This window comes from Pararge aegeria, chromosome 5 (assembly GCF_905163445.1).
Source record: "Pararge aegeria chromosome 5, ilParAegt1.1, whole genome shotgun sequence".
NCBI classification, from domain to species: Eukaryota; Metazoa; Arthropoda; class Insecta; order Lepidoptera; family Nymphalidae; genus Pararge; species Pararge aegeria.
This window is the reverse complement of record NC_053184.1, coordinates 2,496,523-2,519,850: the sequence shown is the minus strand read 5'-3', so window position 1 is coordinate 2,519,850 and position 23,328 is coordinate 2,496,523. Positions and strand designations below refer to the sequence as shown.

General features: G+C 35.2%; 1 protein-coding gene across 1 annotated transcript in view; it reads left to right on the top strand.

Annotated features, from left to right (window-relative positions):
• Positions 1 to 279: 279 nt before the first annotated feature.
• The window catches only part of LOC120624048, a 38,883-nt gene continuing 15,834 nt past the window's right edge, over positions 280 to 23,328 (top strand). Inside the window, exons 1-3 of the mRNA XM_039890375.1 lie at positions 280 to 322; positions 18,540 to 18,745; positions 20,293 to 20,446. Of these exons, the coding sequence (XP_039746309.1) occupies positions 286 to 322; positions 18,540 to 18,745; positions 20,293 to 20,446 (397 nt within the window). The 5' untranslated portion in view covers positions 280 to 285. The remainder of the gene's footprint in view (positions 323 to 18,539; positions 18,746 to 20,292; positions 20,447 to 23,328) is intronic.

The window sequence follows — 23,328 nt, the reverse complement described above, 5'->3', positions numbered from 1 at the left end:
CGAACGAAGCTTTAGAAAACATTCTGAAATCCACGCAGATGAAGTCGCGGGCAGCAGCTAGTATATAATATAAAAAATAAGTTATAAAAGGTTTTGCATAGTTAAAATAATTTACAAACTTCCCCTTTGTAAAAAAACAAGTGTTGTATCCAAGACCGACTTCCGATACGGTTCGGTGGTACCGGACGGCAGTTGCACTGTCGGTTAGTACGTACCGTGGGTTCAAACCCCACACACGTTGTGTATCGAGTTTAGTGTAGTGTGGTGCAGTGGAACGTGTATAAAATGTGGTGGTTACTTAAAATGACTGTGTTTTTGCACTGTGAGTTTTGGTTTTTTAAATATAAATATTTACAAAGTTTTGTTGGATTTCACCAGGATGGTTTGTCAGGTTTTTTTCCGTTTTTTGTCGTCATACAATTTTTTTTGATTTTACATTATTTTACTTAAGTATAGATTTCATATAAATAAGTTCGAGGGAGTTTTTTTATTTTATAAGATTAGGTATATCTTAATCGGAAAATTACTTAACTGGATGCCAAAGAGGAGGTAGTATATTGTGCATCAATTAAAATCCATAGCCTACTTTGTATTCCTGCAAAATATTTTAGTCGCGTGGACTAACAAAAATTGTATGCGAACTGAATTGCGTTCGTTCACAAATAAATAAATTAATATACTACGACGATACAGACATCGCCATCTAGCCCTATGAAATCCATCACACGAAAATTTTAAATACGAATAGAACCCACGGCTTTGCAATCAGAAAGCAGGGCCGCGGACCACTGCACCAACCGACTGTCAAATACATACAATAATAATAAAATAAATGTACATAAAAATAACAAACAGGCAAAATTTGAACCTAGGTCTGTCTGGCTATCGAAGCCGGAGTGTTTTTCCGATTAAACCATGCTCCTACCCGGTTTCACTTATACAGAAATGCATTTTTATCAATCTAAGCCAATAATCTAGGCAACAACAGTTGTTCAACTTATTTGCCGACACTTTCCCCTCTTCATTGCAAACGCTAAATTCACAGCGACACATGCAGATTTACTCACACCAATGTCGACGACCACCATGACACAGTGGTGAAAATTGCAGTCTTATAAGTGCGAGGTCCCTGGTTCGATCCCCAGAAAATTGGGAATTAATGGTTTTCTAAATTTTCAATGGTCCGGATACGAAAGCTTTGGTCGAGACACGTTACCACTCGATCGACAAAGACGTACCGCCAAGCGATTCAGCGATCTTGTACGATTGAGGGCAGTCCTGCATCATGATTCAATAAGTTAAATATCTATAATCCAAGAGGTTGAATCAAAAAACAATATCAAGCAATATGAAGTAACATAGATACGTTATATTTTCATCGATGAAACTAATTTGATATTCCCTTTCGCTTATTTTCCTTGAATACTCAGACCGCGAAGACATGCAATTGCCTCGCAATTGTAAGCGGTGGAAAAAATATCGAATTCAAACGTCGCTATTATATTACATCGGGAACTATTAGTTTCCCAATTTTATAGGTAACGACATACTTGTCGTATGCAAATTTTTTGAGGACGAGTTTTTAATGCGAACTTATTAATCATAGAGATAAGGAGTGTTGACTATTAACTTGTATTGACGTGCAGTGGTGAGCGCTGTTTCAGTTGGAGGTTCCGCGTTTGATTCCTGGCAGAGCCAATTTGGGAATTTATAATTTTTAAGTTTCTCTGGTCTGGTTTTGGCCGTGGCTAATAACCACTCTACCGACAAATACAGGTCGCTAAGCGTTTTAGCTAATTTAGTGTTCCGGTGCGATGTCACGTAGAAACCGATTAGATTGTGACTACCATATCCCTTAATAAGTTAGCCAACTAACATCTTAAACTTTATCATTACTTACCATCAGTTAAGATCAAGGGCTACTTTGTAGTGTAAAAAAAAAATGAAATTTTTTAGTTTTTAAGTCATAACAATATCTCGTAAATATAAAACTATTTAACTGTGGCTGGGCTGCTATTTTGTATTAATATTGTTTTCAACTTTAATTATGACAAATTTTCATTCTTTTATCATATTCTAAAAGTTCCACATTGTCTTCAAATTTAATCAGAATTTAATTCATTTTATCCTTGAAGTTATAGGTAAAGAAAATATATGTAGTATGTACAGTTAAATATATTGAGTTAAAAAAAAAATTAAAAAATAATATTCATGCCTGGTGAAGTGACAAAAACAAATCAAGTTTTACTTTTACTGAAGTAATTTTTTGTTTGTGTTGTTTCACTCTTCACAGAGTTTCTAAGTGTAGTCTTCAACTGCAATATCGTGTCGCATCTTGTAAACAACGAATAAAATCATCATTTTGACGCTAATACTAGGCATCAGTTTGACACTAAAAGGCGCTGTCACAATGGCCTGACAGTTAAATGATGAAAACTAAATTGTTAGTGACGATGCTCATTCGATTTGGTAATAGAGGGAGGGGTCAATGGCCGCTGGGTATAGTGAACAAATCGATTTTGATGTTAGGTGTCAACGGGCGTGATATATGGGCGTTCGGTGATACGAAGTGTATTAATTATGCGGGCGCACTGTCATCTTGTTGATGTATTTGAAGCATGCCTACATACTCATTTAGATAAGCATACTAAGGATAAGGATATTGTAGGTGTCGCGCGAACAGAGCGCATAGCGTTCCGGTACGAATTCGCGTATAATACGATATGGTTTCCATATAACTGCCATACCCCTGACAGGTTATTTACCACCTTAGCACCATCAATTATTACCAGATAAAATTAGTCTAAGGTTAACTTGTTGTAAAACTTAAACCATAAGTATCCTATGTCCATATCTAGAATACAAGTCATATATATACTAACTAGGGACTCGTCTTGGCTTCGAACGAGTGCAATGTTTGTAAGAGCTAAGTAATTTGAATTTGTTTTTCGGGAATTTGAATGTTGCGCCCGCTACCCGCCCTGTTTTAATCTCTGATATCCTCTAAAATATTTATTTTAGAATTATTATTACAATGTTTTTAATTGGATAAGGAATAATACTGTATTAGTTTAAATAGTTTTGTGAAAACCCCATAATTTGTATTGTAAAATGTAAAAGATAAAATTGGTTACTGTAGGTTATTTTTTGGAGATCATCATACCATCGCTGAATTTTTTGTAGACTTTTATAAGGTGTACAGTAGAAAATATTATTTATATTTAGATATTCACAGAGATTATATATATATATATATATAATCTCTGTCAATTCACAGAGATTATATATATATATATATATAATCTCTGTGAAATAAAATAAAAATAATTTTATAGTTCTATTAAAATGCCAACAGTGATTCCAGATCTTTATCGTGCGAATCGAAGTGCTTCGTGTCCATTGTATATCAACCTCGTTATCCTACTTCGATAAACCTTTCAATCATCAATTTTTAAGTAAGACTTAGGTACAGTTAAGTACTATAAAGTAACAGTTATGAATGCAACTAATTAATATTCGCAATATATGGATATATATTTATGGATGCTCATTTGTATTCAAGAAAAGATGTGTTCGAAGCTTAACGGATATAGATAGTAAGCGAGTATTGTTTCCTGAGTGATGAACGGAAAGGATGGTATGTAAATAGTAATGGCGAACTACCAGTCAAATTACCACATCACATGTGTAACTATTAGTACTAGTAAAGTTTGCAACAGAGCTCGTCCGAAGAACTGCAACCATGCCTAATTCTGACGCAAAGCAACTTGTTATTGTTCTCGCTTTTGTTGTCCCAATCCTGAGGTTGCCTGGCATCAATGGCGTGCATAGAGGGTATGCAGAGGGTATGCAGATGATATAAAATGTAGAAAATCTCCAGTACGAGGTATAAATACTTAAGGGTAGGCTTTTTATAACTCTTACAATGCCTTTCCTTAAGTTTTTTATAACTCGTACTGGAGATTTTCTTTATTTTATATCATCTGCATACCCTATGCATACCCTCTATGCACGCCGCTGCCTGGCATAGATATCTTCTAAGCGATAAGGCCGCCTTTTGTATACTACTCCAGTCTTTGTGTTTCTCTCTATTCAGGCTTTATTTTCCTAACTGTGTAGTTGTGTACAAAAAATGAGTTGAAATAATAAAAAAAAAAAATTTTTTGCAATGCTGTGTTCCGGTCTGAAGGGCGTGGAGCTGGTGTAATTATAGGCGCATGAGGCTTAACTACAGGCTGATGGGCATAAGGTGGCATGTTGCAGGACGAGTTCCGACGAGTTGTATTTATTAAAAAATAATAATATTCATATCATACATTCATATATTTTATTACATTCATATTTGTGTCGACCGTTGTTGTTCCGATCGTCGTTTCAGTCAATGGTCTTCTCGCGAAAAGCTTCGACCAACATCTTAAGAAGCTTTCGCTTGGTTGTTGGATCAAGGGTCGGATACAGAAGGCAGTAGTGCTTGAAACGGCGCGTATTGTGAGGAGATTCCTCACTCTGGAGCCCTGATCACCGGTTGCTTGGGCATTCAAAAGCCCCGCAAGCGGAGGATGGAAGTTTTTTTTTTTTATAAATTTTTAATAGTGTTTTTTAATTTATTTTTAAGCATTGTTAATAATTTAAAAAAAAGAAAAGAAAAAGGATAAATGATAGAGAATAAAAATTCATATCTAGTAAAGTGACCAAAACAAATGAAGTAATACTATTACCGAAGTACTTTTTCGGTTGTGTTTTTTCACTCTTGAGTTCCTTGCATGCCCTGCTTAGTGTTTCCGCTGCTGCTTTTCCACTTACAAACAGGTGGGCCTACTGCTTAGTCTGTCATCTTTCAATAAAAAAAAAAAACTTTAATAACATTTTTACTAATATTGTAAATGCCAAAGTATGTTTGTTTCTCTGTCCTTCCTGCATGTCCGAATTAAGCAGCTAATAAACTTGGTATGTTCATTATTATTAATTCCACAAAACATACTTTTCTTGATATAACTAACGAAGTAGTTAAGCCACTATGAAACGGGGTAAACCCCGTTATGAAAGTTAAAGTAAACCCTCCCAACTCGGTGTCACCCGGTCACGCAGTAAACGCTCGGGGCACGTCATTTTCAGCAGGTAGGTAAGGTAGCCGCAGCCGAAGCCTTGAATTCCCAAATTACCCCTGACGGAGATCGAACCCGGGATTTTCTCTTTCGGAAAAGTTCTCACCACTGCGCCAGTTAGGTTGACCCATAATTGACGATTAACTGTTGACGGAATTATTTCAGTTATTCTTTAAAAAACCATATAGTTTACCATGTATTTTAAGTGATAACAACTCGTCCATTGACAGCTCGTCCATCAATATACCTGAGGTGTCTTTGCATCGTCTGAGTCTCATACAAGACTAACGTGTATCAAAATGCACCCGTAATTATCAAAGTACCATGCCACCGATACAATGTCATGAATATTTGCTGTGAATAAAATATATTTTTTGTTATTTCTTAAAAACTTTTCATCTGATAAATTAGAATTATTATCACATATTTTGTGAAATGCTAATCAATTTGATAAAATATCTGGAACATGTCAAGTTATATTTATCAAATGTACTATAAATTATTACTTGACCACTTTACAAAATAGCTACAACATAACTTTGAAATACTTAATCAAAAAGGGTAACTAATTAATTTTACCACAGTTTATATCTGTTATTTTCTTACTGCTACAAATGCGTTAAAAACTATACCCGTTTCCTTTTTTTAATTAAAAGCAAATTACGAATTCATTTGCTAGTTACTTATTCAATAAAGCCATTGCATTTTAAGGTTTTCGCGCAACATCCGCTTTGTTGATCCTTCTTTTGTTCTATAATCAGCTTATGCAAAATAAAAATAGAAGATAAAATTATAAAATGACCTTTGTCTATTAATTTAGTTTTATTTTTTTTTATTTTTTTTAAATTTAGTTTCATTTATTTTTGATATGTATTTATTTAAATTGCATTCAACATTATGTCGTAACTGATCTTGAATTGTATGGGTAAAGCCTGAAATAATCATTTAGATTATTATTATTATTATTATTATTTGTTATTAAAGAATTTTCTTTCTAGGAACAAAATATCGTACACATTTTGACAACCTCCCTGGTGCAGCAGTGAGCGCTGTGTTAAGTGGGAGGTTTCGTATTTGATTTCCGGTAGGGTTATTTTGGGAGGTTTTAATTTCTGAATTAAATCTTGTCTGGTCTGGCTTTAGCTGCAACTAGTTACCATCCTCCATCCAGCAATTTAGCGTTTCGGTACAATATCGCTCAGAAACTTGTAAGGGGTTTTGTCTTAATGTAACAGGTTAGCCCGTTATCATCGAAGACTGCACCATCACTTACCAGCAAGTGAGACTGCAGCCGAGGTCTTAAATGTACTAATATTTTATGGAAAGTTAAAAAAAAATAAGTTATGTTAGTTATTAGTAGCTTGACAGCCTAGTGGGCAGAGGGCAGTGCAGTGCTTACTTTGTTCTTTCTGTGGGTTCGATTCACACAACTGTAAAAAGGTTTATGTGATGAACATGGCGTAGAAAACCCAAGTGCAGAAGTGGGATAGATGGTGAATGTAGATATACACATAAATACAATTAAATTTATTTATTTAGAATATTGGTAAGCGTTAAACATTGACACAATAAACATGGTGCCGCGATAACCGTTGCAGTATAAACTGTGTTAAAATTAATAAATTAATATAAATATATATATATATATATATCCAAAATAAATACCAATAAGAACATATAAATTTATGTAAAAATTTTAATACATAATTTATTATCTCTATTATATATATAATACACAACTAATATATACCTACTTAATCAAAATACTTGTATATTAAATAATCTTTGTTAAATCCTAAACACAAAAATAAGATTTGGCAAAACCATAGAGAAGTTAGTAAGAATACTGGTCCACAGACGGCTGAGAAAATAAGTACTTTTTAACAAGCCTTTAAAAAATGTTAAAGGATTTTGCCTCCGTGTTAAAGGCAAGGCATGCCAAAGCTTAACAGCCTGAATAGTGAAAGATTTGTAGAAGAAAGAAGTATTATGTGAAGGCACCTTCAGCACACAGTAGAGAATTGAAAGAATATGCAAGTTGCGGCGATGTCAGATGGCTACCCACAACAAACAACAACAACGAACAAAATTGTGATACGTTGGCATTATGTAAATAAAGCTTAATTTGATATACTTAATATGTTGACCTAACAATTGTTCATTGTAAAGTCAACATCTCCTGAGGATGCTCCGGTTTCGGAGCTAAGCGTGCGTGGAGGGTATATTGCCGAGGATCTGTTCGGTGTGAGAATAAGGATTGAAGAAGTTGAAAATGGCACAATACAGATTCTCCTGCTGTTCGCGGAGTATAGCAAATTAAGCTACTATTATGTAAATTACATAATATTTATTATTATTATTAATATACGTGGTCATATTTGCGTAACCCAAATATGAATCTAATGCCAATATTTTGAAGTGAAAAAATAGATTATACTTCTTAAACGTTCTTGCGTTTTAACAAATATTTCTAAATTTCTCAAAAAAATCCGCGGTTAAATGGAGAGCGCGGCAAAATAATTGAATTCCAAATTCCAGAGGCGTCTTAGCGCTGAACCGAGTATACGTAATTCCTCCACAAATGATAAATCATTGTCACCTAAATCTGTGTCCAAAACGGAATGTGTCTTAAGAATTTTGTCATATTTTCGTGAGTTATCCTACACAAGAATTATGGGAACAAAATTATTATTTTTTACCCCCTAAATAAGAAGAGAGGTGTTTTACGTTTTTGTTTTTATATCCCAATACAATAGCTTTTGACTGCTATCTCATTTGATGTAACATGGTACTGGGGAAACACCCTAGAAATATTTTTAGACCATAGCTAGACAATAAAGTTCGTTCAAAAAGCTTCAGAATCATAATTTTTTTTTCCATCGGCATTTTTTTACATTTCAAATTTTATCATTACATCGGCATAGAATAATACTAAACTAAATTTAAAAATACTCGGACACGAGTAAAACAAATATAGTTAGTAAGTTAAATAAAATATTGAGTTAAAATTATTGAAATCGAACGAATTTCATATTTAATTAAAATCCAAAAACAAAATATTTCCAATCATGTATTTTAAACATGAATTCATTCGCTCATGCAAGAATTCTTAATGAAAGAATTTTTCGTATTATACGAGTGAAATGAAAATCATTTTATCGCTGCAGAAATCTCTGAATGGAAAGACATTATGAAATCTGTACCGTAGAGGCTCAGTTCTGCTCATATATTGGGGATTCCACTAACTTCTTCCCATCATCTTCAGTTTATTTACATCCCACTGCTGGGCATAGACTTCCACTCTTTAATGAGAAAGGGTCTTACATATAATAAAAAAAAAGAATTAAGTTTAATGAATAAATAATAATTTGGTAAATAAGAAGCATCCTATAACGATCGTTATAAGGTCAGAGCAGCGACGGTATCAATTCAACCATAAGCGTTCGTTTCATGCAGCAGAAAAAAATATCCGAATCGGTAGGTGCTTTATTTGATTAGGTGCTTCCAAAAGATTCTCTATATTCTGATTGCTTAGATCGGATAAAAGGGCTGCAATATTTGACGATAAAACCACTTTTTATTTATATACAGTTAAAGAATATGCAAGAACATCATATATTAAGGGATTTTTACAGAAAGCTAAAATTAAAGTTGCAAGAGAGTGAAGAAAGTGACTCCGAGTTAAAAAGTCAGCACTCCCGACGTCACTGCTGCTGAATTTTTTAAGTGGCCGCTACGAAAGTTTCCTCTTGGCCGTCATCATCCGTTTGAATATTTATGTCATTTTAAATACTTGCTTGTATCTTGAAAATTGTTCTTGGAAAAGTGCTTTTCTTTTCTTTCTTATTTTATAATGGAATTGAATAAAAATTTCGTTAAAACGCGAGGTGATGAGCACTGTAGTTTCAGAAGTGGGATGTCACCGTTTTGATAACCATCTGGAACAAATTCTGAATTATCTCAGGACTAGTGGGTCAGTTTTATGCTGGAAGAAACTGAATAAAGTATGAATTGAATATAACTACTAAACCCCTAATTGGTTAGCCCGCTACCATCTTAGATTGCATTAAAATTAATAATAAATAAATATACTACGACAATACACCACACATCGCCATCTAGTCCCAAAGTAAGCGTAGCTTGTGTTATGGGTACTAAGATAACCGATGAAATTTTTTATGAATAATACACATAATAACTTAATATATACAGATAAACCCAGACACAGAACACATTCATTGATCAAAAAGCATTTATGTTCATCACACGAACACTGTCCCAGTTGTGAGAATCGAACCCACGGCCTTGGACTCAGAAAGCAGGGTCGCTGCCCACTGCGCCAATCGGCCATTAATTTTTACTGGTGTGATTGCAGCCGAGGTCTTACTTGTAGTAGAGTAATAAAAAAAATCCATATAAATAATTTTCTGAAAAACAAAACAAGCCAAAGTTTTTGCTGCTCCTTGTGCTAGCTCCAACTAAAACACGCAAAAAACAAAGAACTTTGAAAATGCACATCTTAATGCCGCGGCGAGATATCCCTTTGTTCTAGTCATGTAACACGAAGCCGCGCTAAAGCTGCGTTCACAGCAATGCCCTGATTCTCTGTAACACTCTCATATTCATAATCATCAAGATCTTTTATTAAATATTATGAAAATTATGCATAATTTGCTATACTCTGCGAAAAGCAGGACAATCTATGTGGTATAATTTATAATCTCTTCAATCCTTATTTATTTATTTATTTATTTAAGAGCACTAACAACATGCATATTACACGTTTTTTTAAACATATCACACAAACAAAAACATGGACTGATATGCACGTCAATGACAAGCGCACAAAGCATTGACAAAGCGTCATGTAAACTTAATTTGCAAAAAAAAATTTACACATAATTTAACTCAAGTGTTCGGTGAGTTTTTTTCTAAACGCTGTGGGTGACTCATGGATGATATCGATGCCAGGTATCTTTTTAGATAACTCGTTGTATTTCGCACAAATACGTATAATAGGCGCTTGTTTTCCGAGATGGGATTTAGTAAATGGTATATGAAAAAAAAATTGTGGAATGGCAATTTCTGGTGTACCGGCGCAGGACAGTCAGAGATAGATGATTGAGAAGGTTGTTACATTTAATTTTGTTTTGTAATATTTTATGTAAAAAACACAGATCAATCCTTATACCACACCAAACAAATCTTTGGCAATGTACCCTCTACGCACGTTTCGCTCCGAAACCGGAGCATCCTCAGGAGATGTTGACTTTACAATAAATAACTGTAAAATACAGTTCACCATACAGATTCTGCTTTTTGCGGAGTATAGCAAATTAAGCTTAATTTTCATAAAATATCATGGATTTCCGCAAAGTAACGCCTGCTTCTATAAAATATCATCTATTAATTCGTATTAGTCTTAGGTTTTAGTCTTAGTACAAGATTCGCTCGCAATGGATTGTTTGAAAAATTCGTTTTCGCATCAAACTCTTTGCTGCACTATATATCTATGCTATATTTATGGTAGCAAATCCTTTATTTACAATTTTTATGTAACAAACGTTCTGCTAGTAAACCACAGGTGAAGAATTGTTGGCAAATCCATTTCACGGGCTCTCGAAAACGACTTCACATTAGACAAACAACATCTTATACTAAATATAAGATAAATATTCTACTGCTATGAATAAAAAATGATAGACTGTAAAGTAACTTAAATTTTACATAGTCCTGGCAAAATCAATTTATTGACATATCATCAAACTGGTTTTTTTTTTGTATGCTTGACATTTCTTCTTCAGGAAGGTACTTTTTTCTTGAATATATTAAGTTGTAGATACCGTTGCTTGATAAGTATATGCGACGCTAGTGTGGGCAACGCCTTAGCCTCGTATTCACGGTCTGCTGCATCCACACAAAGTTCTTATAATGAACAGGATGAGCGTTAGCACGAGCCGTTTTTTGAACATAATACGTCTTTGGATTTACCGGGTTGGCACGAATTATTTGTACGGAATGTACTTATTGCAGTGTGTCTCTATATAATCATTATTCTGTAACAGTCCTCTGCTGGACTAATGGACTCTCCCAAAGGGAGAGTTTGCCCAAAATCATCACTAACTCTTTTTTTCCACTTTTCACTCATTCAACAAACGAGTTGGTGATCTGAGTAGCATAGAGGACGCTTCTGCCCGCCCTGCATTAAACTCCCTTGGTCGCCTCGTACGAAACTCGCGAGAGGAGGGGTTGTCAGCTGAACTTTGATCTGCCTTGATTACACATATATACACATATAGATAAATGTCGTCATCACATCTATATTCTGTCTGTATTATATGAAGACTTGAAAAGAAAGATCACAAAAAAAACATTGTGCCCGCCCTTCGGTCGCCTGCGACTTAGTCCACGTCGTTTCGGTTTAAAAAAACCTGCGGGAACCGTTCGTTTTGCGGATGCACAGGTAATACAATCTATGTTTTCATATCCCCGAAACGGTTACTCTGGTGTTTTTCTTCTATAAAAAGTTTCTTACATAATATGTGCTAAATCCTCGGACAAGAACTATCTGTTTGTGTACACCAAACTTAGGTTACAACTAACAAAAAAAAAATCTTTAACTCTTTTGCATTATAATAGCAAGGAAGATTTAAGTGTTTCCCAAAACACAAAAATATGGCAATTATTAAGCTTTATTCCTCGCCTTTTTTTAAATTTTCTTTAATTCTGAAATCATAAACAGACAGTTAAACATACTTTCACATCTATATTACGGTTTTCGTATATTCCAAGCAGCTGGTAAGCAATATGGTGCCTCCACACATTGCGCACAAACTTTAACGAAGTGGAACGCGCACGCGTCGTTCCACATCATGATTTAAGGTCTTAAGATTCTCCATCTCTTTCACTCAAACGATTAGTTTCAGTGCGAGCGAGGGAGACGGATATTTTTTTTTCTTAAGCACCGTAAGGCACAAACTAATAGTTTTTGCCTGCCTCTTTAAAATTACAAAGCGTGGCGCCCTTTTGATCCTTCTGTCCGATATTTTTTTTTTGGTAATTTAAGGTGTTTTTTGTTGAAGTATTGAGTTTAAGACGCGTGCCAGTTGTCATGCTCAGATTTTTATACAATTTTTTTTTTTTTTTTAATGACAAATTCAATTGGCACCGCTGATGTACAACCTTAAAATGTATGTCTTAGGATATACCATATCGTTAACATAAACTTTTAAAAGTTAATATTTCAATTAATCTTATTTATTTATCAAAACCAATTTAGTTACCAAATTAGTCTTTCCAGGGCTAGAATTAAAATAATTTTTTTTGGGGCATTTCTTAATAATATTAAAATTGTAGAACTATAAATCCATAATAGCTAAATCAACAATGTACTAAAAATTGTTTTGGTTTTCTGTTATAAATTCTCCATAGATAGGCTGGAATTATTTAATTGACGGTGTCTATCCCTGCCTAGGAGAAACCGCCCGTTCCGGTTACTACCACCTGCGTGTAACAAAAATTGTTGAAGCCCGCCAACTCGCAAAGGAATAACGTGGTGTGTGATACCTACTCTCACCTATCAGAGACACCTATACTTATTATAAAGGGAAGTTACAACTACACTTAAAAAAAAACTTGCGTCTTGGCGTGCATAGAGGGTATGCACAGTATGTGCAGATGATATAAAATGAAGAAAATCTCCAGTACGAGTTACAAATACTTAAGGGTAGGCTTTTTATAACTCTTACTATGCCTATCCTTAAGTTTTTTATAACTCGTACTGTAGATTTGCATTTCGGCACGATGCCGCGGTTTACCCGATTAGGGGTGTGTGATTATTAAAACATACCATACCCCTATTAGGATAACCTATGTACCCTGTGAGTTATTAGTCAAACTGTCGGGGACAATAAAACTTACAACCTTCCAACACGCATTATATAACAGAGATATTTAACTCAACAAAAACTCTGTTTTATAAAAGAGTGCATGCAATTCTCGTATGCAAACAGGGTCATTGTTTGGTTCTATCTTGAAGTATTGCACCGTGCACGATGGTTCAGTGAACACCCCCGGTCACGCTTTATGATCGCGATGGAAGCCAGTGGAAAAATCATAATATTTTTACCTAAAAATAAAGTGAACAAAAAATAAAAATTAACATTACAGAAAAAACCGTATGCGGTGAACAACATCCGCGTTATATCATAAAACACTTTTGAAACGTAAGTCAGTCTGTTTGTAGTGACAGTTTGTAGTACCACCGATTCGGAAGGCAGATTCCACCGAGAATAGTCGGCAAGAAACTCAGCAGACTGCTCTTTTCCAACATAATTTTACAGATTACAATGAAAAAATATATATGTAATAAATTTTCTATCTTGTGAGAGACGAGAGCAGTGCCTGCTTCCAAGCACCCTTGTCTAAAATTACCTTGGAAAGCAGATTATAAAAGCATATACTCATGGGCATGGTACCCAAAATTATATATAAGAAATATATATAGAAATATATATATAGTGAACAGTTATATATATATATATATATATATATATATATATATATATATATATGTTCACTTATGGGCATGGTACCCAAAATGCTGGCGCTATTGCCTCTTTGAATTGCTAGACTTAGCCGTTGAGCTAAATAAGCGCCGTGGGTCACCAGACGTAATGACCAATTTTCAAGTAAATTTGGGACACAAGTATCAAGTTAATAGTTACCAAGGTTATTATTTAATATTTACCCACATTACGAAATTACCCACAATACAACCCAATATACCTCTAAACAATGGGTGCAAATATCGTCAGCGATAATAATAATGTTTCCACGTGAGAGAGCACCTAATGTGCCCAATAGGGCACACTTCATCCCGCTGTCAGATTATTGCGGGGAAAAATGGGGAAGGGTTTATCATCCGATTTAAATAGACAGGTGTGAATGATTGAGAACTTTTGCTCGAGCAAATTTTGTTTCGTTGATTTCATTTCGATACCTAACGCATAAGTGAAAGAATTAGAAATAAATTATATGCACCCAAAAATAACATATGTCTTATAGGTACCAAAAGTAGTACGTTTTGTTTTTTCCATCCTTAAGTTTAAAGGCAGGTTACTAACAGTAAAACCAATACACAAAATGTATATCGTTGTGGGTTTTTATATGTTTCATCCTGAGAGAACCAGTATATGATATAGAGCTTGCTCAAGCAAATTATTTTTTTTTTCTTTTATCTAATTTAGAGAGCTCAATTTTAACCTTATGCATGTAATGTTACACTTATAATGCCGTCTATTTTGACCCCAGAAGTTAATAATAAGATAAATCATTTGCAGAAGCAAATTTTATTTAATTGATTTAATTGCATTAGTCAGTAAAATAATTAAGACATTTAGAGAGAGCCCAATATTTGGATGACAACAATGTGGAAGATGACCATAAATGGCTTATAGACTAACTCAGAAGATAGAAGAGTGACAGCCCAGTGGTTAGGACCTCGGCTTTACTTTCCGGGGGCCGAGTTCGACTCCCGGCACACACATCTACCTTTTCAAAGTTATGTGCGTTTTGAAGCAATTAAAATATCACATACTTGAACGTTGATAGAAAACATCGTGCGGAAACCTGCATGCCTGAGTGTTCTCCATTATGTTCTCAAAGGCGAGTGGAGTCCGCCAGTCTATACTGGACCAGCATGGTGCCTAAACACTTCTCATTGTTGGAGGAAACCCATGCCCTGGGCTGGTAATGGGTTGATATGGTGATGACGATGCTAAGACTTAAAGCTAGGACTACACAGTCACTACAGATTTAAGACTGTTAACTTTCATGGTTTCTACGATGGACGTACTCCATTCACCGTCACGGTGTTTAACTTAGTTGATACTCGTACGATGTGATACTCCTACTGCGACAGATTCCACGCACTGTTCTATTGAATACCGGAACTTAACAATTTGTACTAAATTTCAACTTGCACTAACTACTAATTATTTAGTTTTTTTGATAAAGTTTATGATGTAACGTCCAAGAGGTATCTAAAATATTGAAAAGACAAGGCTCGCTTTAAGCCTTGTCTTTTCTATCTATATTTTGCATGTCCTACATCCTTTTTTTAATATGTTCACGCGTGCTTTGTTAGTACCTTACATCAGATGGGGGTTTCCATCGATGCAATTTGTAGTAAAAGGAACTTAATGAAACACGGCAGACACTGCCAAAAACCAGTGATAGTCAACGCGTCAAAACGTAAAAACGTCAAGCATAGATGGGCAGCACGCTATCGTAGTGTAATCAATCGTAACTATCAGAAAGGCCATATGCTTGGTCCATCAATTATAACTATAAAAAAAAGTTGTACCGTCCTCCTAAATCAATCCATAAAACCACCTTCGTAAAGAGGCCTCACTGTTCCAGAAAGTATACAAAAACAGATTGAGCAGTGTGTCTTTGAGTGTATGTGTTTGCGCCCATGCGTGGGTGCGGGTATATTTGTGTGTGTGTGTGTGAGTATGTCTGTATACATATGATTGAGTGTGTCAATATCCATTACAGATACACTCAATTCATAGAACTATATAACATTTACTGTATTTATTCGATTAAGTAAATAATAATAAATGAAAGTTATCGCAGTCAAACGCAAATATATCATAGATAAAATAGAAAACAACAGCCATACCGATTAAATTGGTATGCTCGATAAAGTCAACATTTTCGATCAAATAAAAATAATATCACAAAGAGTTTATATCTAAATTTGTTAACCCTGCTACTCCGTTACTAAGCCAGTTTTCACACGAACGTTAAAAAAGCATTTCATTCAAATTAATACGTAACCAACATGATAGAGTAGATAATGCCCATCTAGGATATTATTATGGATAACAACTTAGTCCGATACTAAGATATCTTTAAATCGTCTGAGTTTCGATACAAAACGTTAAAAAAGCATTGCATTCAAATAAATAATTTGAACGTAACCAACATGAGAGAGTAGATATGCCCATCTAGGATATTATTATGGATAACAACTTAGTCCGATACTAAGATATCTTTAAATCGTCTGAGTTTCGATACAAAACGTTAAAAAAGCATTGCATTCAAATAAATAATTTGAACGTAACCAACATGAGAGAGTAGATATGCCCATCTAGGATATTATTATGGATAACAACTTAGTCCGATACTAAGATATCTTTAAATCGTCTGAGTTTCGATACAAAACGTTAAAAAAGCATTGCATTCAAATAAATAATTTGAACGTAACCAACATGAGAGAGTAGATATGCCCATCTAGGATATTAATATTGATAACGATTCAATCATCTGTGTTTCAATACAAAACTGAAGTCAAAATACCCCCCAACACTGTAATAAATATTCGTACCCACATTTTAAAATTACTTTAATCATATATACCGAGGATGGTGTTTAAGATGTATATCTATATGAACCTAATCATTATCATCATCATCATAATAACTCATTACCGGTCCGCAACAGGGCAAGGGTCCGGGTTAAGGCCGTAGTCCACCCCTCTGGCCCAGTGCGGATTGGATCCACACACCTTTGAGAACATTATGGAGGACTCTCAGGTATGCAGGTTTCATCACTTTTCCTTCACCGTTGAAGCATGGGATAGTTTAATTACTTAAAAAGCAAATAACTTAGAAAAGTTAGAGGTGCGTGCTGGGATTCGAACTCGCCCCCCCAATGCCCACTAGGCTATCGCCGCTTTCATATACCTAATAATAACTTTTATTTTACCCGAGCAACGTTAACACCCTTTGTGTTAATACTACCATGTAGGTACTGCGATCACGAACCCTTATGCCTAAAACCTGCTCGTTAGGAGAGGACTATAGTCTATCAGTGAACTGTTATAGTAGCTTATAATAGTCCACCTAGCCTAGTGATGATTATTGATGATTTATGAACGTTAAAAGAAAATTTAAATTTCACTTATTCCAAGTAACAAAGTTAAGTCTATCTGTTTGTATTGACTCTGAAACCGGCCAGAAACTCAGGATATATTATGAAAATTTAACTTAATTTGCTGTACTCCGCGAAAAGAAGAGAATCTGTATGGTGTAATTTGACTTAACCATTATTCATTGTAAAGTCAACGTCTCCTGAGGATGCTCGAGTTTCGGAGCGAAATGTGCGTAAAGGGTACATAGCCGAAGGTTTGTTTGGTGTGGAGTAAGGATTGAAGAAATTATAAATTACACCATAAAGATTCTCCTGCTTTTCGCGGAGTACAGCAAAATAAGCTTAACTTTCTTAATATATCATGTTATTCCGCAAAGTAACGCCTACTTTTATCCAATAGAAACTCAGGAGTTACAGCACTTACTACAATACTATGCTTAGAACCTCTTATGAGATATGAGGTGAAATTAAAAACTCTGACACAGCCTCCTGTATTAACCTTAAAACGATTCCAATACTTTTTACATCGCCTTCATTGAACGACTAAAAAACTCCCCCGAGTGATTCCCAAATTAACGGTTGCAGTATTATAATGGGAAATTCTTCGACATTTATTAAAATCAACCTTCGCCGCTGTAGGTAAATACCCCAAAGGAGACATAATCTATTAGACTGTTGACTTGTCGCTTTTTTGGTTATACAATTTTTTCTTACTCATTTTCGTTCCTCTCAATTTTTGATCCGTCGAGAATTACTCAGCTTCGCAAGTAATTTGGCTCCAAGATAAATAAGCGAAGTAATTATTCTGGTTTTAGGGTTAACTAGAATAATCTTCTGGGAAATAATCTGTACTTGTTTGAATATTTAAAGTAACATTAATTTTCTCATCAAATTCGTTGAATATTAGGTATTTATGGTGTAATTTACTAACGGAAATCGTTGACCTTACAATCTTAGAGTATAACATTGAATTAGGGACACGTTACTAAAGTACGCTTTGCGGTCCACTGAGCTGTATTGAGTAAGTCTATGGCGCGTGCTGTTTCAAGACACTCACATACATCTTAAAATATCTTACTCAAAAGACGTACGTAATTAAACTTAAAAAAGATTCGTATGAATCTTCAATACATAATCGTAAATAAATCTATATTCATAAAAGGCAAAGGTGACTGACTGACTGACATCTATCAACGCATAGCTTTAACCACTTGACGGATCGGGCTGAAATTTTGCACACATTTTTTTGAAAATTTCAACCCTAATAGGTTTAAATAGGGGATGAAACTTTGTATAAAATCCTTCGGTCCTCTTGATGATTGTGTTCACCGTTATTGCAAGTTATTTTTTAATTGCTTAAATTTAAAACGCACATAACTCCGAAATGTTTCGTGCTGGGGTCAAACTCGGTACCCTGAAATGGAAGAGAACCCACTGGGTTAACACAGCTTTGGCGGAGAATATGTTGGTGTTTAATTTAAATTTTTTGTTCAGGCGTCCAGTCAGTACGCATAATGAACATTCGGGTGCCAGAGGTCTTCCAATATGGCACCAAGGACGCTATTACTTTGGACTGCGACTACGTCACAAACAACGTCACGGGTCTGGTGGTGAAGTGGTTTTACATGGACAGATCGCAGCCCGTATACCAATGGATACCTCCACAAAAACCTCAAGCTTTGGGACTGTTGAAGCATAAGGTAAATTTTGTTTAAATATTCATCAAAAAAATTCAACAAAGTCAAAGTCAAAAATATTTTTATTCAAGTAGGCCCATTTGGTGGCACTTTTGATGCGTACATAAGAATTAGGTACACAGTAGTGAGATGACGGCGATAACCACATTCATAAACTTAAAAGAAAAGCTACGAGGGTTCCAAACGCGTCCTGGTCTAAGAAGCAGCCCACAACAAACTTAGCCGGGTTTTTTTTTGTTATGGGCTATTCTCACAATGTCATTTTAAATTATTAGAAGAGCAACTAGGTTAGAGCAATAATTTACACCCAAGCTTCTTACTAACTAAATAAACACTTCTAAATTGTTTTGTTTTTGCACGGCTCAGTACACTTTTGTTCCGGATTTTAAATATCCCTTTTAATAGTCGGTGGTCGTGGTAAAAACCATACTAGTCTCCAAGAAGTGAATTATATGCCAAATTTCATCGACACTGGTGCAGCGTATGAGCCAAGCATAGGTACCAAACAAACACAATTTAGCATTCATAATATTAATATAAATGGGAAATAATACTTATAGGAATCCCTAATATTATATATGCGAAAGTGAGTTTGTTTGTCTTTCCTTTACGTTTAACTAAGCAACCGTTCAACTTGATTTTTGGCATGTGTTTATTTAATAGGAAATAGAGTTGCATAGGCTACGTTTTATCTCAAGAAAACCAACGTTTCCCACGGGATTTAAAAAAACCATAATAAACGCGGACGAAGACCGGGGGCGACAGCTAGTAGATATCTATTAGTTAGATAGAAGGAATGAAAAACCAAATTAATTAGCTTCTAAATAAATACTCTTTATTTATTTATTTATTTATACTCTTTATTTGTACACCACTCAAACAAAGAAACAAGACAAAAAAAGAACAAACACATGAAGAATGAAGCAGGATACAAAAGGCGGCCTTATCGCTAAGTAGCGATCTCTGCCAGGCAACCTTAGGATTAGGAAAACTCTTCATTGGGAGATATCAACAAGATCGCTGGGATATTTGCAGGTCGTGTTCTCTGTTTGCCATGCGATGCGTTGCTTCGTTTATAAATAAATAAATTTAAAAAAAAATTCAGTTCGGGGACCCATGTACTAAATTAAGAGATTAAAATAAAGTGAATATAAAGACACTCAGATTTAAAAAAAAAAAAACATAAAACAAAAATTAATTTTAAATTAAGTTAAAAATTAAGAGTGAATTACAATTAAAATTCAACTATTATAGGCGGATGGTTTTCCGTTTACCATCAGGTGAGCCATCTGCTCATGTGCCCGTAATTCCACAAGCATCCCTTAAGACCGGAACAGCAACAGCAACAGCATTGCAACAATGCTGCTTAGCGGCAGAAATAAGCATGGCTGTAGTTCTTCTCCGGACGAGTTCTGTAACAAAAATCTTTACTGTCACTGTGCAAAACGATAGTTGCAGCGTCTATGCCCTGTTATTAGCCGGCTTAGACCGACTTCCAAAGGTTATGAGGCGCGCAGAGGTATTGCTATAAAGTATATATTGATTTCCAGCTGGATCTCTCATACAAAGTGTCGCAGAACCCGTACACCCAACATAGGGCTCTACGCATCCTGGCACCAGGTACTGAACTGACGGGAAACTACACTTGCGTCGTATCCACATTCCTGTCTGAAGACGAGAGGACACGGCCCATGACCATTTTCGGTAAGTCACAACATTATAAATAAATAAATAAATAAATATACTACGACAATACACACATCGCCACCTAGCCCCATAGTAAGCGTAGCTTGTGTTATGGGTACTAAGATGACTGATGAATATTTTTATGAATTATATATACATAAATACTTAGAAAATACATATAAACACCAAGTCACTGAAAAACACTTATTGCTCATCACACAAACATTTTCCAGTTGTGGGAATCGAACCCACGGCCTTGGACTCTGAAAGCAGGGTCGCTGCGCCAGTCAGCCGTCATTATACTCAAAACTTCAGTAGATTGCTGTTCCAGATGGCTCATTGTTGATCTAGGCAATAAAAAACTTCAGGGTTTGTAGCATCGTCGAAGGTTCCCTACCTTTCGGTATTCTATAAGATATATTTCGGAGAGTATGCTCAAGAACTGTTTGCTCTACTTCCCCCTCACGATTTTACCATCGAACCGCGAGGCACCGTAAGGAGGTATCTTCGTTTTTGATTCGCACAGCAAGGATCTGGAATGCCCTTCCAGCTTCCATTTTTCCCACTACCTACAATACGAGTACCTATAAATCACGAGTGAATATGTATCTAATCCAGTTTAATATTTATTGAATATAATAATTTGAGTTAAAATATTGCATATTCAAATAATTATATTCAATAAAAATTAAACTGGATTTGGTGTCTAGCAACCCTACTTACAAGACTAAGGAAGTGGTTTAGCGTAAAGGTACGATGTCGCTAGGAATTATTTACTACCAGTGCTGTAACAGGTTAGCCCGGTAGCATCTTAGACTGCATCATCAGTTTCCACCAGATGAGATTGCAGTCAAGGGCTAACTTGTAATGGAGTAATAATAAATTATTTTATACATTCAATTGTTTGGCTCTAACGTTAAATAACTGCGTTAGTCTTTGTAGGTAGGGTTGCCAGAAACTTAATCCAGTTAAATTCTTATTGAATTTAATATTTTGAATTTGCAATATTTTATTTTATTATATTAATTAAAACACACCCATGTGAATTTTCATACAATCTGATTCATACTGATAGTATCAAACGTCAACATATCGAATAAGTATATAATAGAGCGTTGTTAGAACTTTCCACGTGCCTTAAACCATTCGTAAACCGCAATATTATGCTTTGTTACACGAGACGAGACGGAAATTACTTCGTGGAACTTTGCCCATTACCCAGTGTAGCAAACATACAGTTGACCGACTATTTTTTTTATTTAATTGACAGAAGTCACTTTTATGAAAAACAAAAATTATTATGTATAAAATACCGATATCGTATCATCATCATTATTTGACAGCCGACTGGCGCAGTGGGCAGCGACCCTGCTTTCTGAGGCCAAGCCGTGGGTTCGATTCCCACAACTGTAGAATGTTTGTGTGTTTTTCAGTGTCTGGGTGTTTATAAAAATCATAATATATGTATTCATAATAATATTCATCAGCTATTTTAGTAAACCTATTCTTAGAGTTTTGCGCACCCCTATAAGGATTCATATGTGTTCCTCATAATGGTTGCCTGGAAGAATTCACCGCTTTTGTGACACAAATTTAAATGACTTGTACCTTTGTTCTCTTTTTTGACGTGACAACGTCTTATAATTCGATGGAGCCGGCTGCACGCACGAAAAAACATGACGTATGCGGCGTTACCTCGCTCTGAGGCGTTCCATTCAAGGCTTGAGGTGCAAGCGAGAGCGCGGAACGAGCGACAAAGAGGCACAGTCGGCGTCCGCGTTCGACATCTGTCTCTCTCCTACTTGAGTGAGCGATGCGTCCTCGTGGACAGCTTCTATACAATAATACATTTACATGTTTTCGGCAAGGATGAAGTGCAGTGAAAAGTGAATGTGGTGTCAATTGTTTATAGCAACGATAATATCTATCAAACAAATAAAATTAAAATTTTCTTTTGGAAAATGCAACCATTCCATCAGTATTTTCTTACGACGTTGTCACGTTCAACTATCGTCAGTAAACCGACTTTACAGACAATCATTTTTTTTTCTTTTGTGCAATAAAGTATTTTTGATTGATTGATTGATTAGTACCCATAACTACGCTTACTTTGGATTAAGATGTCTATGAGTGTACCGTCGTAGTATATTAATTTATTATTTATTCATATCAACCCATTAACGGCCCACTACACGGGTCTCCCACAATGATAAGGGGTTAAGAATGGCTCAGTGCGGATTAGTGGAGAACATTATAGAACTCTCAGGCGTTAAACCTAGTGATATTTTAAATTACTTAAAACGCACATAGCATAGAAAAGTTAGTGGAGCGTGCTCAGGTTCGAACGCGACCCCCTGAAAGTGAAGCATATAATATGGCCCACCAACCAACATTGAAGCAGCGTTTTGGGTCTATACTCTAAAACCGTGTCTCCTATGAGAGAGAAGGCCTATGCATATCAGTGGGGCATTAACAGATGATATAGATATAAAATTAAAAGGCACCTTCAAATTATTGCCTAACATAAATTTAAAGTTTCTTGTACTTTAAGTAGCTGGACGGTATTAAGCACTACTTTACTATTCAAATTAACTTGTTTGTGAATGAGTTAAGTTTCCATCCCACATTTAAAAAATCATCAACTCTGGACCAAATGTATTTTCCAATCAATTAACTATTTATTATGTCACTCGTTTAACATATAAAGGTAAAAAATATCAAAGGTTCGTTTGACATTTTTTACCTTTATACAAAAAAACAATTTTTGCCGATTTTATGTATTTATAAAACACAAGTTCAATTAAGTTAACGGCATGTTACTCGAATTGGTTAATATTGGCAAATAATGTATAAATTGCATACTGTGTTACTATGTTTATCAAATAATTATCAATGCTGTA